Here is a 17,461-nt window from a genome sequence, read left to right on the forward strand (position 1 = left end):
CGCTGTTCCCCCCGCGCTCCTGGAGGCCCTCGGCTCACACGCAGCGGGGCCGTCGCAGCGGCAGGGACAGCGGAAAAGTTGTTCCTAGCGGCGCTTAGGCAGCCGCAGACGACTCCCGTCATCCCGGTGCAAAAAGCAACAAATAAACACGGGCACCGCAGTTGGGACTCTGTTGCGCAGCCCTCGCCATGGCGCCTGGTATTTGTAGTTTCCGTGTGAAGAACTGCCAGCGGGTTAGCTCGCTGCCTAGGGAAGGAAACTACAATTCCCACAACGGCGCGGGCACAGGCACGGCCGGCCTACGTCACCGCCCCAGCCAGCCAATGACAGCCCCGGGCGGCAGTGAGGCAAGCGCCGTCAGGCGCCAAAGTGGTTTTTTTTTTCCCCCTTTTCTTTTTTTTTTCCCACCGAAGCCGAGCGGGCGCTGCTAGCGGAGGCGCCATATTGGAAGGGACAAAACTCCGGCGACAGCGAGTGACACAAATAAACCCCTGGATCCCCTCGTCCCCCAAGCGCTCAAGGCCGCGATGTTGTACCTAGAGGACTATCTAGAAAGTGAGTGGGCGGCGCTGGCCGGGGCCGCCCGTGGGACCCGCGGGCGGGCGAGAGCGCGAGTGGCCGGGCCGGCGGGATGGCGGGGAGGGAGGGGGGAGGCGGGGGATGTTTCTTTCTCACGGTAACTGGCAGCCTCGCTCAGGGTTGCCGGCTCCCTCGACCCCCACCCCACCGACGCACGCACGCACGCACGCACGCAGTGACGCAGGCACGTACTTTCGCCGTTGGCCCCGCCCCTCTGACGGACTCTTCCTTTGACAGTGATTGAGCAGCTTCCCATGGACCTGCGGGACCGCTTCACGGAGATGCGCGAGATGGACCTGCAAGTGCAGAGTAAGTGGGCGCGTTTGCTCTTGTTCGCCGCGCACGTTCAGTGCCGGACTTAGTCGCTGTCGACCCCAGCGCCTCTGCTATCTGACTCTCTGGCTGATTCGCACATAGGAATTGTCCAAAAGAATTCAGTGCCAAACCTTGCCTCCCTCCACTTTCCTCCTGGCGTTGACAAGAGGAGATACTGGAACGCGTCTGTGTTCCTTTCTCGGATTTTGGACTGTGCAGCCAACGTGCCTGTACCTTCATTGAGACCGTAGGTAGATGTTTTTCATGCACAGCGGCATGAATGTCAGCATTCTGACTCTAAGCCTTTAGATATTGAACATATATTTTAGCATCAATGCTTTTGTTAAAGTTCATCTTATTAAAATTTTTTCAAGAGCAGAAAATAGAAGTATGGGTTGCATGCAGTTTTTTAGAGACCCTTGGGATGTCACATTTGAAAAGTTGCACATGATAGAATGTATTCTCAGTTGGTATTTTGTTAATCAGAATGAGCGAGGGGAATAAGATTTTACTGTAAAGCTTCTTGTATGCCATAATAAAATTTTTGGCTCCTCTTCTTGTATCAGTGATAGTTGGTAATCCTGTGACTTTTTCCCAAAATTAACCTTACTCTTTCATAGGGCAGTATTTGGTTTATATGATTCTTTTTTTTTTTTTTTTTTTTCTGTGCAGTTTCTTAAAATTGTTCAGGATTCAGAGAAGGTAAAGAATCAGTGCTTCTGGAGATAAGAAGGTCAATCCATTGAGCAAAATTACACTTAAAACAAGGAAAAACCGGCCAGTGTGACTCAGTGGGTGAACATTGACCCATGAACCAGGAGGTGACGGTTCTATTGCTGGTCAGGGCACATGCCCGGGTTGTGGGCTCGATCTGGTGGGGGCTGCTGGAGGCAGCCCATCAGTGATTCTCTCTCATTGATGTTTCTATCTCTCACCCGCTCCCTTCCTCTCTCTGAAATCAATAAAAACATATTTAAAAAACAACAAGGAAACAGTGATGATTACCAAATTTATGTTGCTCATGTTTTGACAGAACCTCACAATCCTTTGTGAAGTGAATGTAATATAGCTGTTTACTATCTTGTATAGATACTATATTAAAAATTAAGAATGTGAAATTAGCCATAGCTGGTTTGGCTCAGTGGATAGAGCATTGGCTTATGGACTAAAGGGTCCCAGGTTCGATTCTGCCCAAGGACACATGCCCAGGTTGCAGGCTCAGAACCCGGTGGGGTGTGTGCAGGAGGCAGCTGATCAATGATTCTCTCTCATCATTGATGTTTCGAGCTCTCCCTCTCCCTTCCTCTCTGAAATCAATAAAAATATATTTTTAAAAATGCTCTACTTAAAAAAAAAAAGAATATGAAATTATATGGTACATAATGAAAGTGAATAATCGAGTGTACCTTTTGGCCTTGTGTCACTCCCTTGTTTGGAGAAATAAAGATACTCTTAAATTATTTAAATGATATGAATGGCTGGCCTTTGTGGGAGTATATCTGCAGAAAATATGTTTTGATCCCATTTATTCCAGCTGTGTTTAAGCTATACATAAAATGTTTCTCGTGCTGCCAGGTTTTCTTAGAAAAGTGGGGGTGGAGGAAGATCTGGGGTGTGGGGTCTGATAGGGAGGAAGGAAGTACCATGAAAAGAGACCAGAGAACCAGACATTGCAGAGTGTGGGAGTCTTGAGGTAGCTAAGAACCTGTTCTTTTCTTCCCTTGCTTCTCTGCCCCACCGGCAGCACACACATTTCCATACCCATTGTTCAGGAATATATTTTTCTCAGTCTGTTGTCAGTTTCATGTGGCACGTAATTGGAGGTGATACGATGTGAAAGGCACCTTCTTTTATTCAGTATATTGTGGTGTGGAAGTCTGAATTGTGTGTTTCTCCAGCTTGCTCACGAAGTTCATTGTAACTTTAATGTAGTTGAAATGTTAAAATTTCGCTGAAGTAGTAGTTACCAATAGGTTTGAGCACAGATTTTGAAGTTCATTCAGATCCTAGTTCATTTTCGGGCATTACTGACTTCTCATTGACCTTGGCCTCATTACCACTTCTGAGGGTTTTTCCTCTACAAAATGAGAATCATCTGGGAATTAAAATAATACAGATAAATTAGAACATACAGTGCCTGATAGAAAGTAGGCATTCAATAAGAAGTAACTTATTTTATGCTTTTTTGTTATTACAAATTTAAAATTCTCTTACCATTTGGACTTAGAGTATATAAATTAGAGGTTTTAAACTTTTATTTTTTATAATAATTAGAATTTTCTAAAGTTAATAGGTATGGATTAACAAAAAAGACTTCTTTAGCAAGTAAGTTTGGAAATGCTTATTTAAACAAAGGAAAATTCTCTTAAAAATTAACTGTAAGACTTCTCAGAATCTTTAAAGAGCTATTATTTCACTGAAAATCTCCAAAAGAAGGATATAGTAAAAATGTTTTCCTTAATTTATTTGGCAACAGAATCCCTTTTATTTATTTTTCTTCTTTTAGCAGCCATGGAATGACTATTCTGGGCACACATTTAGGAAAAAAATGTATCTAGAATAAATACTATACTATATTAAGTGATAAATGAGTGTACCTACTGCTTTTAATCATAGATAGGAGATGATCTTGTGTTGAAGACCATATAACAAGAGGTTAAAATCATTTTTATAATTTTTTCTTATTAAAAGAATGTGTCCATTTCCCAGTGGTACTTACAATACGACATCGTGTTTTGACACATTTGGCTGATATAATACCATTACCTTTTGACCCAAGACTGTACTACTCAGAAACTACAGTAGAGAGCCTATCTGTATTGTTGACTACATTGACTATTGGAAAAAGTTATGAAGTAACAACAACAAAAGTAAATTATTAGTAGGGAAAATTGTAACTTCGTTTTTTACTAAGGTAATTAAGGCTTTCTATATTTACAGAATTAAAGCATGCCATATTTAAAGTTAGTGACCCAGTGAAGGAGTGTACATTGTCAGATATTTGTTTCTTTCCCCCAGTCAAAGCATGTATATTCAGCGTATGAACTTGGTCGTCTAAATATGAAATGTTTTTGTTATGTCATAGATGCAATGGATCAACTAGAGCAAAGAGTCAGTGAATTCTTTATGAATGCAAAGAAAAATAAACCAGAGTGGAGAGAAGAACAAATGGCATCCATCAAAAAAGTACGTTCAGCACTCTGGGTTAAAACTGGGACTCTCTGAGAAAGATATTTTAAAAATAAATAGTTTTCTGGATATCAAAATGAGGGAACGTTACCAATGCCTTCTGAGGATTTAAATAATTTGTGTTTTAGAGCTTCATTGAAGCATTTTGGTAATTTATTTAAAAGTTGTTTCAGTAATTAGTGACTATTATTAGAGAGTGAAGAGCCATAAAAAAGTACACTTTTAATTAGCAGAACTTGAAGCATATTTTTTATATTACTAGGCACCTAAGTTGGTGTTATCACAGAAGAATAGAATCTTAAGAGCTGAGAAGGATTCTTTAAAAGTATTTTAGTTTGCCGAAACCGGTTTGGCTCAGTGGATAGAGCGTCGGCCTGCGGACTGAAGGGTCCCAGGTTCGATTCCGGTCAAGGGCATGTACCTTGGTTGCAGGCACATTCCCAGTAGGAGATGTGCAGGAGGCAGCTGATCGATGTTTCTCTCTCATCGATGTTTCTAACTCTCTATCTCTCTCCCTTCCTCTCTGTAAAAAATCAATAAAATATATTTAAAAAAAAAAAAAAGTATTTTAGTTTAAAACTCTAAATTCATACAGGAACTAGGCCTAGAAATAAAGATTTCTTTGAGTTCTTAATTAGTTGTGTAGTATTTATAGCTGTCTTTCAGATTAGAATGGATATCAGCTCTTCCTGCAAGGTTTGCTTTAAGGGTATTATTTAGTTTGTTTGAGATACATTGACAGAACTGCTTCCGACACCTGGCTTTGGTGATGACTCTGCCATTTAGCTCTGTGACATGGGACAGGTCCTTTAATATCTCTGAGTAATAATGACTCCCCCAACTCCAACCCACATAGAATTGTTTAAGGATCAGCTACTAAATTTGAAAACTACAAATTTAGAGTAGTGGTGTCATTTATTTTACCGCATGGGGGGAAGATTATTTCTGTTAGGAGAACAAGAATTTAGAATTTATGACAGAATTGGTCCTGGCTTAGAGTATACCTGGAGGCTTAGGTGTGTGTGAATATAGACATCACTTATATACATCCCAAAGTCAATCATTATCCCTTTAATCTGTTAAGGTAAGTTTTTGGTGTAGTGCAGCTTGCATATACTCTGAGAAGTCTGATACTCCAGGGACATTCCTAGAATTTATTTTCTTAAACAATAATTTGCTTTCTCCTGAGGAGAAATCTACAGTATAGGTTGAGCTGTGTGAATTGATACCTGACTTAAAATGAGAGTTATACAGCAATTGGAAAATAGAGACATTCAGGTTAGCATTTTTTCAGTAGTTGTACTTTTATAAAAAACATGTTTTAAAACTAGAGACTTTAAATGTTATATACAAATTAGATAAATCTTAATTTCAAAAGAAATTTTAAAGGGAAAGATCTAGTCATTACCGCATATAACTTTCATTAGCATAGAGGCTAGACTTGGAATAGTATTTATTTTTATTTATATCTTTTCTAGGAATTCTGAACATCTTTCTCTAATTCTTGGCCATTGTGCATAATTTCTAATTCTACCTCATCTACACCCTTTTCTTCACTGGGTTTTTATTGCTTATTTAGGATGACTGACAGTGATAACAAGGAATGAGAATGAAAATGTGGTTATATGTCCTAGATACACATATTTTAAGATATTAATTTATTCTTGAAATGCAAATGTTTTTATTTAGGATTACTATAAAGCTTTGGAAGATGCAGATGAGAAGGTTCAGTTGGCGAATCAGATATATGATTTGGTAAGTAAAATTAATGTGCATGCTATGCCATAAATACTTGAATTGTGGTCACTTTAAATTTTATTCCCTTAAATGTAAAAGGAAGAGCAGACTAAAACATTTAATTTGAGAGTTCAGAATCTGTTTGGTTTCTTTGTGGAAAAGATTCCTGTAGTGTCCCACAGTGTTAGTTAACAGGTTAAGATCCTTACATTTTAGCCAAATCTTTATTGCTTTCAAATTGTATCTGATGTTAGACTTTCTGTTTGTTTAGCTTTCTTTTAGTAATCTTTTTCTTCTTAAGGTAGGGTGTTTAGTTTCCTGATAAATCATATTGAGATTGTTTCTGTGGTAAAATAAACATAAGACTACTGTGTTGATAAGAGTTTTGGTAGTCAAATTAGAATGAAGAAGAGAATCATTTGAATCAGTGTTAATAGGTCGTACTCACCTATCTAGTGATGTCAATAGGTAGTGCACAACTGGCTTAGGTGGCAAAAGTGGGAAACAATAGACTAAATAAACTTTTTAAAAAGGTTCTTTTTTGCTGCAGCAGCGCTTGTATTAGTAAAAGATTGAAATTACTAAGTAGACAGGTATATGCAATATTTCTGAAACTGGTATAAATATGGTGCTCTTTTTAATGTAAAGCATCTTCTTTGACATAGATACTTTAGTTAATACTCATTTTTGGCTTGCCTCAAAGCAAGTTGAAGCTGAAAACAGATGTTCACTTTAGGTGAACTTTAGCATATAGGTTTTATGTCTTATTTTCGTAGTCACAATCTTATTATTGAACAAGTACATGTAAATATAAATGCCATTGGTGAGCAAGACACAAGAAGAAAGATGCATACCATCTATGGTAAATGCTTACACAAAACTAGTAAACATTTGTCATGTATAGAAAATGTTTAGTTGTTTTTATATAGCGAAAATATTTTATGGCTATAATAACCTAGGCGCGTTTGTTCTTACAGTTATTCTGAAAACAATTTCATAAAAGATAAGGCCTGAAGAAAGGTAGAGGGGGTAGTAGCTTCATTTATTATGGGATGAAAAAGAAGTTCTTTATTATTTTGGCCTTGAATTATGTTTATAAACAGAAAAATACAGTTTTCTTTGAATCCGAGACTAATTTTATCTTTTGAGTAGTATTCTTTCTCACCTTTAATGACTGTATACGTCAATCTTTATATATGGATTACCTGCTTTTTATTATTTATTTATTGATTTATTTATTTACTAGAGGCCCAATGCACAAAATTCGTGTAAAGGTAGGGTCCCTAGGCCTGGCCAGTGATCAGGGCTGATCAGGTTCCCTCCCTCCCTGCCTCCCTGCCTCCTTGCCTCCTTGTCTCCTCCTTCCCTTGCTCCCTCAGCGCCCCACCGCTGCTACTGGTCTCCCACCATGTTCTACGCCGCTGCCTGGTGGTCAGTGCATGTCATAGCGAGCGATTGAACTCCCGGTCGAACTCCCGAGGGGACAATTTGCATATTAGACTTTTATTATATAGGATTTTTTGTTAATCCTCACTCGAGCATTTTTTTCCATTGATTTGTTTAGGGAAAGTAGAAGAGAGAGGGAAAGACAGAGAGAAACATCAATGTGAGAGCAACACATCGATTGGTTGCCTCCTGCACAAGGCCCGACCAGGGCCCGGGCCGAGGAGGAACCTGCAACCAAGGTATGTGCCCTTGACTAGAATCGAACCGGACTGTTTGGTCCATAGGCTGATGCTCTATCCACTGAGCCAAACCGACTAGGGCATAGATTACCTGCTTTTTAAATCATATAGCTCTTTGGTTGTACTTTGTTTCGTTTATATTTTGTGATTTTGCTTCTTTTTATACCTTTTTAAAAGTACTTCATGCATTTAGGAAAATATGTATATAACATAAATATGTGCTTTTTAAATGTGTGTGTTTTTATCCATCTGTTACTTATGAACCATAGTGTTCATTCACTCTGTGCTTGGTATAGTGAAGTTTACCTAGGTGTAATGAAGGAATAAAGAGGAAATATTACAAATCGTTCCTGTCCTCAAAGTAAACTAGTTGGAAAGACATGCCCTCAAAGTAAAGATCCTGAATAGGAACATGTAACAAGTAAAGACTAATGCAGTTGAGTATTAAGGGATATCTGGTAAAAGACTGAACTAAGTCATGTGGAGTTATTGTTGATTTCTTAGAGGGTATGAGATGAGTTTTGAATAGCATTTATTCAGAGGCTCAGGGGTCTGGATTAGGTACTATATTGAGGGGAAAGTATTTCACTCAGAAATAATGGATAAACAGAATGAAAATGAAAATTAAATTTTTTGAGGAGGATATACTAATTAGACTAAAAGGGTGAGGAATAGCCCTGGCTGTATTGCCCAGTGGTTAGAGCATCAGCCCACGGACCAAAGGGTCTTGGGTTCAATTCCCGGTCAAGAGTACATAGCTCGGTTGCAGGCTTGATCTCTGTCCCTGGAGCTCATGTGGGAGGCAACCAATCTATGTGTCTCTCACATCATTGTTTCTCTCTCTCTCTCTCTCTCTCTCCCCGCTTCTCCCTCCTCTCCACTCTCTAAAAATATCAATGGAAAAAATATCCTCTGGTGAGGATTTAAAAAAAGAGTAAGGTAATAAAAGGTGATGTATAGACAAACAACAGCGTGGTGATTACCAAAGGAAAAGGGATGGGGAGAGGTAGGAGAGAATAGAGAGGATAAATGGTGAGGGAAGGAGACTTGACTTGGGATCGTGAACATACAATACAATATTATAAAAATGTACCCCTAAAACCTATATAATTTTATTAATCAATGCCACCCAATAAATTCAATTTTAAAAGGTGATGTAATAAATTTAATAAAATGTAATCAAAAGCAAGTGTTCGTAACAGAGCCTTACAGACATGAGTTCAGCTTACCTCACTGATAGCAGGACTTTGGAAAAGTTATTTAATCCTGGAACCTCAATTTCCTTATCTGTAAAATAGAGTATTAATTTGTACCTGACAGGAGGATTTACCCCATATTATGTAATGCTCTTAGCTTGGCAGATAGTAGGCACTCATTCCATTTTTAAATTCTCACTCCATCGCATTTCCCTAACTGCCATTTTCTACTTTCCTGAAGGCACTTCTCTTAAAGCTCTGCCTCCCTGAACCTGTTTAATTCCCATTCCCCAGTACTTCTAGCAATGTCTTCTCTTTATTCTTTTCCTTCTCCTCTCCCCTTTCCTCCTTCCTACCTTGCTCCCTTTTTAATTTTTTCCTACTTCTATTCTTCCCTTTCTTTTTTAATACTCCATTGCTATTTCAGGTGACCATCATCTTCATAATATAAAAAAAATCTATTCTTCTTTGAGATTTAATATTAATCATTGATATCACCCTCTCATCTTTATGGCCTTTTTCCTCCTTCTTGAATATCACTCATAATGGTTGCTACCCTATTCAAGTGGTTCTCTTGTAGAGGTAACTCTCTTCCCATCTGCTACCCCAACTCCAGAGGCCAGGAAGACCAGATACCACTTGGTGAAAACTTATTTTACCAAATGCCAGTTTTACCTCCTTTGGCCCCACAGACACCACCCAAGTTGAGAAACATTTTTCACTGCTTTTCCATGTATTCTGTTAGTTTTGATAATTATGCATGAATTATTTCTCATGCTCAGACTGGCTTCTGAGTCTATTCTTCGTATTTGAGAGTTTCCAGGCCCTGGAACTCTGTGAATTAAAACTTAACTCTTAGCCTCCCTTTTTCTTCTCTCCTTCCCACTCACCAACACACACACACACACACACACACATTTTCTTTATTTTTTTAAAATTGTTGACACTGTTACAGATATCCCCATTTTATCCCCTTTTGCCACCTTCCACCCAGCCCGTGGTGCCCCCACAGACCTTTGCAACAGTATTGTCTGTGTCCATGGCCTACGCATATATGTTCTTTGGTTCATCTCTTCCTGTACACTCAGGCCCCTCCTCACTGAAATCTGTTTGTCCCAAGTATTCATATCTCTAGTCCTGTTTTGTTCATCAGTTTATTTTGTTCATTAGATTTCACATATAAATGAGATCATGTGATACTTATCCTTCTCTGACTGGCTTATTTCACTTAGCATAGTATTCTCCAGATCCATTCATGCTGTTGCAAAGGGTAAGAATTCCTTCTTTTTTACAGGTGTGTAGTATTCCATTGTGAAATGTACCACATCTTTTTTTTATTCACTTTTCTACTGATGGGCACTTGGTCTGTTTCCAGATTGTGGCTATGGTAAATAATGCTGCTGATTGGTGTTTCAGGATTCTTAGGTTATAATCCTAGAAGTGGGATTACTGGGTCAGGTGGCAGTTCCATTTTTAATTTTTTGAGGAAACTCAATACTCTTTTCCATATTGACTACTCTTGTCTTCATTCCCATCAGTGGTATACTAAGGTTCCTTTTCCTCCACTTCCTCACCAGCACTTGTCATTTGCTGATTTATTGGTGATAGCCATTCCGACACATGTAAGGTGATACCTCATTGTTGATTTAATTTGCATCTCTCTGATGATCAATGACTGAGCTTTTTAAAAAAATTTTATTTTATTTTTATTGTTTAAAATATATTTTTATTGATTTCAGAAAGGAAAGGAGAGGGAGATAGAGATAGAAACATCAGTGATGAGAGAGAATCATCGATTGGCCGCCTCCTGCATGCCCCCCACTGGGGATCGAGCCTGCAACCCAGTCATGTACCCTTGACTGGAATCGAACCTGGGACCCTTCAGTCTGCAGACCGATGCTCTATCCATTGAACCAGACCAGCGAGGGCACTTTGAGCATTTTTCATGTCTCTTAGCCATTGTATGTCCTCTTGGCTATTGAAGTCTATTTAGGTCCATTGTCCATTTTTTAATTGGATTGTTTGTCTTCCTTTTGTAAGTTGTATGAGTTCTTTATATATTTTGGAAATCAAACTGTTATCTGATGTATCATTAGCAAATATATGCTCCCATGTCTTGAGTTCCCTTTTCATTCTGTTGATGGTTTCTTTTGCTGTGCAGAAGCTTTTTTTTTATGTAGTCTCACTTGCTTATTTTCTCTTTTGTTTCCCTTGCTCTAAGAGATGTATCGGTAAACATTGTTACGAGAGATGCCTGAAATTTTGCTGCCTATGTTTTCCTCTAGGATTTTTATGTTTTCGTGACTTATGTTTAAGTCTTTTATCCATTTTGAGTTTACTCTTGTGCATGGTGTAAGTTGGTGGTCATTTTTTTTGCATATTTCTATCTTATTTTCCCAATACCATTTATTTATTGGAAAGACTACTTTAATTCCATTGAATGCTCTTGCCTTTGTCAAATATTAATTCACCATAAATAAGTGGGTTGATTTCTGCTCTCTCTGTTCTGTTCCATTGATCTATATGCCCATTCTTATGACAGTACCAGCATCTTTGGATTACAATGGCTTTGAAGTATAGTTTCATATCCAGTATTGTGAGACCTCCTATTTTGTTCTTTCTCAAACTGCTGCAGCTATTTGGGGTCTTTTTTGATTCCATTTAAATTTTTGGAATAGTTGTTCTAGATCTGTGAAATATGCTGATGGTATGTTAGTGGGATTGCATTGAATCTATAGATTGCTTTGGGTAGTATGGACATTTTAATGATGTTAATTCTTCTGATCCATGAACACAGTATATGTTTCCACTTGTTTATATGTTCCTCTGTTTCTTTTTTTAGTGTCCCTTAGTTTTCCAAGTACAGGTCTTTTACCGCCTTGGATAAGTGTATTTCTAGATACCTTATTTATTTTTGTTGCTGCAATGGTAAATGGAATTGTTTTCTTAATTTTTCTTTCTGAGAGTTTGTTATTGGTGTATAAAAATGCCACCGATTTCTGGATATTAATTTTGTATCTTGCAACTTTGCCAAATTCATATACTAAATTTAGTAGTTTTTTGTGTCCAATCTTTGGGTTTTTCATCTATAATATCATGTCATCTTTGAACAGTGACAGTTTGACAAAGGAGGCAAGAGCAGACAGTGGAGTAAAGACAGTCTCGTCAATAAAAGGCGTTGGGAAAATTGGACAGGTACATGCAAAAAAATGAAACTAAACCACCAACTTACACCATATACAAAAATAAATTCAAAAATGGATAAAGGACTTAAATGTAAGTCGTGAAACCATAAAAATCTGGAAGAAACCATAGGCAGCAAATCTCAGACATTTCTCATAGCAATATAGTATGTTTGCTGATACATCTCCTAGGGCAAGAGAAACAAAGGAGAATAAACAAATGGGACTACATTAAAAGTAAAAGCTTCTGCACAGCAAAAGAAACCATCAACAAAGTGAAAAGGAACTCATTGTTTGGGAGGATTTATTTACCAATGATACATCTGATGAGCGTTTAATTTCCAAAGTATATAAGGAAGGCATACAACTTAACAAAAGGAAGAGAAACAATCCCATTAAAAAATGACCAAAGGACCTAAATAGATATTTCTCCAAAGAGGGTGCACAGATGGCCAAAGACATATGAAAAAACACTCAAAGTCACTAATTATCAGAGATGCAAATTAAAACAACAATGAGATATCACCTCACACCTGTCAGAATGGCTATCATCAACAAAGCAACAAATGACAAGTGCTGTGAGGATGTGGAGAAAAGGGAACCCTAGTACACAGCTGGTTGGAATGCAGAGTGGTGCAGCCATTATGAAAAACAGTATGGAATTTCTTCAACAAATTAAAAATGGGACTGCCATTTGACCCAATGATCTTACTTCTAGGAATATAACCTAAGAATCCCGAAACACCAATTGGAAATAATATAGCGCCCCTATGTTCATACCAGCACTATTTATAATAGCCAAGATCTTAAAACAGCCCAAGTGCCCATCAGTAGATGAGTGTATAAAAAAGAGGTGTTACATTTACACAATGGAGTGCAGTGCAGCTGTAAAAAAGAAGGATCTCTTACCTTTGAAACGGCGTGGATGGACCTGATGAGTATTGTGCTAAGTGCAATAAGTCAGGCAGAGAAAGACAAGTATCACATGATCTCACTTATATGTGGAATCTAACGAACAAAATAAACTAATGAACAAAACAGATCCAGATACCTGGAAGGATGTGACAGACTGACAAATCTCAGAGGCAAGGGGTGAGTGAGGGGCGGGAAAGATTATATGCATATATAATAGACAATAGTGTGAAGGCCTGGGTGCTGGAATGGTGTCATGGAGTAGGGGGTCAATGGGGGAATAAAAGAGGACATTTGTAATACTTTCAACAATAAATATTAATTTAAAAATCAGCCCCACTTGGCACTCCAGTCTCTGCATGGCCAGCACCAGCTGGGCAGGGCCTCTTCCCAGGCTCCCACCTTCCCAAATAGCTGTCTTCTCCAAACCATCAAACCAAGTAGTGTGGGTACAGATTTCTAGCCCCGTGCCCTTCCCCTTTGCCTGGGAACACAGAGATGCACAGAGAACCAGCAGTTTAGCAGTGGGGGAGAGGTGCCACTCATGCACAAAAGTTGGGCAAGACCAATCCTCTTTCCCAAACCACACAGTCTAAGTCTCTGACCAACTTTCTGCTCAGAGTCCTAGAGAATAGAGGTCCCATCAAAGTCACTGCTGGGTGCACCTAGCAGACCCCTCCGCTGTCCCCCAGTGCTGCTTCGTGGCCCCTCCAGCGGTCCCTTACCAGAGCGAACTTCCCAGGTTGATGTTACAAGGAAGACATTACTCTGTGCTGGGCACGTCCAAGTCTTTCAGGGGGACCGGATCCTCACTGATTCCCACTGCTGGATGCTGTGTGGGCTCCCCTTCTTTGCTCTGTTGCTCCCGATTGGGGATCCCTGCATAGAGCTGAAATCCTGTGCTGCCACAATATCCCTTGGACTTCCCAATTGTACGTGCACGAGGAGGTTCCTGTATTTCCCCCTGTGTTTCCCGTTCTCAATATTTCAGATCAGCTACACTTCTCTGGTCTTTCAAGATAATTGCTCTGCAGTTTAGCTGCGAGGCCAGTCCAGGGTTGGGAGCAAACAGATGGAGATTCCAGATGCAGCCATCTTGGAATCCCCACGTTTTCTTTCTAAATCTTAGGAGAACTACTGACCTAGTCGTGCACAGTGGGATACTGAAAGTCGTCCTAGTCTCCTCCTGGTCCCTAACTTCTCCACATTTTGTTCATCACCATATCTTGTTCATTTTACTTTCTAACTACCTCTCATTATCCCTTCCTCTCCACTTTAGCCTGCCATAGTTCAAGTGACTTTAAAATAAAAAAAAATGACTGGAAAGCCTTTCCTTTCATCTTTGCTTGGTAAACTGTATCCATCTTTCATAATCCTGGGTAAGCACTGCTTCTTTATTAAAGTCATCTCAGTCATCTGGATAGTTGTCACTTATATCTAGAAGAGACTTCACCACTTATAACAGAAAAGCCACACAAGAGCGATTTAAACAAATGACTTATTTTACTCTTCTGTAAAATAACTGTTAGAAGAGACAGACCAGGGCTTATAAGGCTACTTCAACATGCTCGGTGCCCCAGACTCCTTCCAGTCTGTTCCCACTCTGGACAAGTAGAGTCGCAGTAGGGGATTACTCAAAAGGGCACATTTAGCAGCTTCAGTCAGCTCCTTTGAAGAGCCAGCCTGGAAATCTCACTACTGGCCAGCTGCAAGGGAGGCCGAGGTATGTTGTTTAACATGGCACATTGCCGGCCCAGGTATGTGGGATTCTGTCAGGGAAGAGGAGAGAAGGCATATTGAGGAGGTGATACACAGTTTGTGCCTCGCCCTAACCCTCAATATCATCATGCCAGTCTCCAAATCATTGTTAATCCCAGGAATTTATTGTTAATTGAATCACATTGTAATTATTTATTTACCTCTTGCTGGTGTGTTTGTGTTTTCCCTGCTCTAAATGTCAAGAACTACATTCTCAGTAAATATTTGTGGAACAAAATCACCTGAATATGTTGATGGAGAAAAAGGAGCAGTAACATGACTCCCAAGATATGAGTCTGAAGGATAGATAGCGCTTAATAGTGTCGTTGTTGGTGTCAGATATATTTTAGTTGGGTCACTATTTCTCAGAAGGCAATAGAGTTATATTTTAGTGTGCTGAGATTGGTTTGGTGGACTGCAGTGCAAATAGCTTTTTCTTTTCAAAGTATGGCTTTAAACCAGGAAAAGCGAAAGTCATACAGCTCAGATCAGTTTAGCTTCCTTTGTGGAATCATTTTCAGAGACCAAACAATCTTATGATCTATGTTGTTTGCTCAGATCTTTTTGGTGTTCCTCTTTTTCAACTGCTCTCAATTTAATTAGTTTCCCATGTTAGGATAGATTTCCTTCGCTGATACATAAGCTCATTTTGAAAGTTCTTCTAAAACAGGATTTATAGATGTGCCTTCAACAAAAGGCACAGGTATAAAAATATTAACACTTATTGTGATACATGTGTCTTGGGAGTTTTAAATAAAAAATATCTTCCACTTAATAATTATACATTACATAGAAATTTATCATTCTTTTCAATTCCTTTGCTTTTAGAGAGGTTCCTTTTAAATCATGACAAAACATTTATTTATTAAACGTTATTAGATCTTACCATACAGAGTAATAACAATACTGGACTTCCAATTAACTCATTCCCAATAAAGTCTTATTTTATTATTTTTGTAAAATAAAAAATATTAGAGACAACCAGGGCCCTGAGAGTAGGTGAGGTTCTTAATGATTCTGTACCCTCAGAGCCTGGCACAATAGACTAGTTGAATGGTCTACAAAGGACAACAAAGACTTTTTTTATGTGATCTAATCCAGCATTTTCCACACCTTAATCATTTGCATTTCACCTGTAAGGTTTTTACAATATCTCCATTACACCTCTATTTACTAAATACATTTTTAAATGAAAGTTTAAAACTTAAAAATTTGATGTTACTTACATAAATGGAAACTAGCATTGCAAATACATAATTATTAAAATGTTAGCACCAATTATACACCCTCCTTGGAATGCGTGTGCTCTGTGCGCTGCACCATATTGCCAGAGTGGCTTTTGGTATTTGAACACTTTGTGCTTGAGGCCAAGAAATTTACTTTATTAGCCTCACAAGTAATTGCAAACAAACATAATGGCATCATTGACTTGTTAAGTAGGGAGGTCACTAAATGGATTTACCATCTCAAATTAGTTCTACTCCCCAAAATATCTATATCTATATCTATATATCTATATAAAAGTGTAATATGCAAATCGACCAGATGGTGGAACGACCGGTTGTCTATGACGCACACTGACCACCTGGAGGCAGATGCTCAATGCAGGAGCTGCCCCTAGCCCGCAGGTCCCGATCGCCCGATCAGGGTTTGCTGGCCAACTTCTCAGTTCCTCCCCCAACCCCGGGCTGTCAGGCTCCAGTCGCCCGATGGGGAACCAGGAACCGGGGGTGGGTGGTGGTGGACTCGGGCAGTGCTGAGGCCCCGATCACCCTGCCGGTTGCCCCACACACAGAGGGAGACTGGCGGCAGCAGCGGCAGGGGGCGGGGCCAGCTGCGGGTAGCTGGGGAAGATCAGCCCTGATCGCAGGCCAGGTCTGGGGACCCTAACCGTGCATGAATTTCATGTGCCAGGCCTCTAGTCAACAATAAACATCCAAGTGAAAGTTTTTACAAATATTAAAGAGAAGTTAAATTCTGGCAGGATTTAACATTTGAGAGCTTAGAATGCTATGTACTTGAGAGGTGAGTAGATGGTACATAGCGTAAGTGTAAAACTACAGTACTTTTTATTCATAGATCATTCAACCTGTAGACAATGGTACTTCCACTGATTCAGTTCTTCATAGTGGGAGAGTATAACTTTCATTCAGCAAATATTTATAGAACTCCAGCTATAAACAGTTACTGGTGGTAGGTGGGCAGTAATGACACAGATAGTTCATTAATATAAGCAAACTAGTAAATAAAGATTATTTTAGATTTTGCTAAGTGCTATAAAGGGTATAAACATTATGGAGAGAAGAAAAAAGAATGCATAACTGGGGGAAGTTATTAAGAATATATTCAGGATAAATGTAATTTCAAGAGGTGACAATTGAGGTAATACTTGGAAAATGAGAAAGAGCCAGCCATGTGATAAGCTTAAGGAATAACATTTCAGGGAGATGAAGTACCAAGTGCAAAGTCTGAGGTGAAAAAAGGGCAGAATGAACCAGGAAAATGGCCAGTGTGGCTGAAGTATAGTGAGAAAGGAGTGGAATGAGAGGAGGCAGGCAGGAGCCAGCCCATGCAAGGCCATGCAAGTCAATGGAGCAGTATGGTTTTTATTCTAAAAGCAATGGGGCCTGTTTTTAATTGGGTTGTTTGTTGTTTTTTTTGGTGTTGAGTTTTATAAATTCTTTATAAATTTTGGATATTTGCCCCTTATCAGATGTATCATTGACGAATATGTTCTCCATTCAGTGGGTTGTCTTTCGGGCAAAAGACCTGAATAGACACTTCTTCAAAGAGGACATACAGATGCTAATAGACATATGAAAAGATGCTCAACATCAATATTCATCAGAGAAATTCAAATTAAAACCACAAGGAGATATCACCTCACACCTGCCAGAATGGCTACCAT

The 17,461-nt window shown here is 39.2% G+C and overlaps 1 protein-coding gene across 3 annotated transcripts in view; it reads left to right on the top strand.

The window, feature by feature from the left end:
- Positions 1–389: 389 nt before the first annotated feature.
- Positions 390–17,461, top strand: part of ING3 (inhibitor of growth family member 3) — a 34,812-nt gene continuing 17,740 nt past the window's right edge. For 2 of the 3 annotated variants that reach the window (XM_070423788.1, XM_070423790.1), the window contains exons 1-4: positions 390–555; positions 817–888; positions 3,980–4,080; positions 5,773–5,838. In XM_070423788.1, the coding sequence (XP_070279889.1) occupies positions 528–555; positions 817–888; positions 3,980–4,080; positions 5,773–5,838 (267 nt within the window). In that variant the 5' untranslated portion in view covers positions 390–527. Of the gene's footprint in view, positions 556–816; positions 889–3,979; positions 4,081–5,772; positions 5,839–11,814; positions 13,079–17,461 lie in introns of those variants that run through there. The other variant, XM_070423791.1, reaches the window with a different exon arrangement.

This window comes from Myotis yumanensis, unplaced genomic scaffold (assembly GCF_028538775.1).
Source record: "Myotis yumanensis isolate MYYU_CA2020_CCGP unplaced genomic scaffold, mMyoYum1.0.hap1 SCAF_9, whole genome shotgun sequence".
Lineage (NCBI taxonomy): Eukaryota > Metazoa > Chordata > Mammalia > Chiroptera > Vespertilionidae > Myotis > Myotis yumanensis.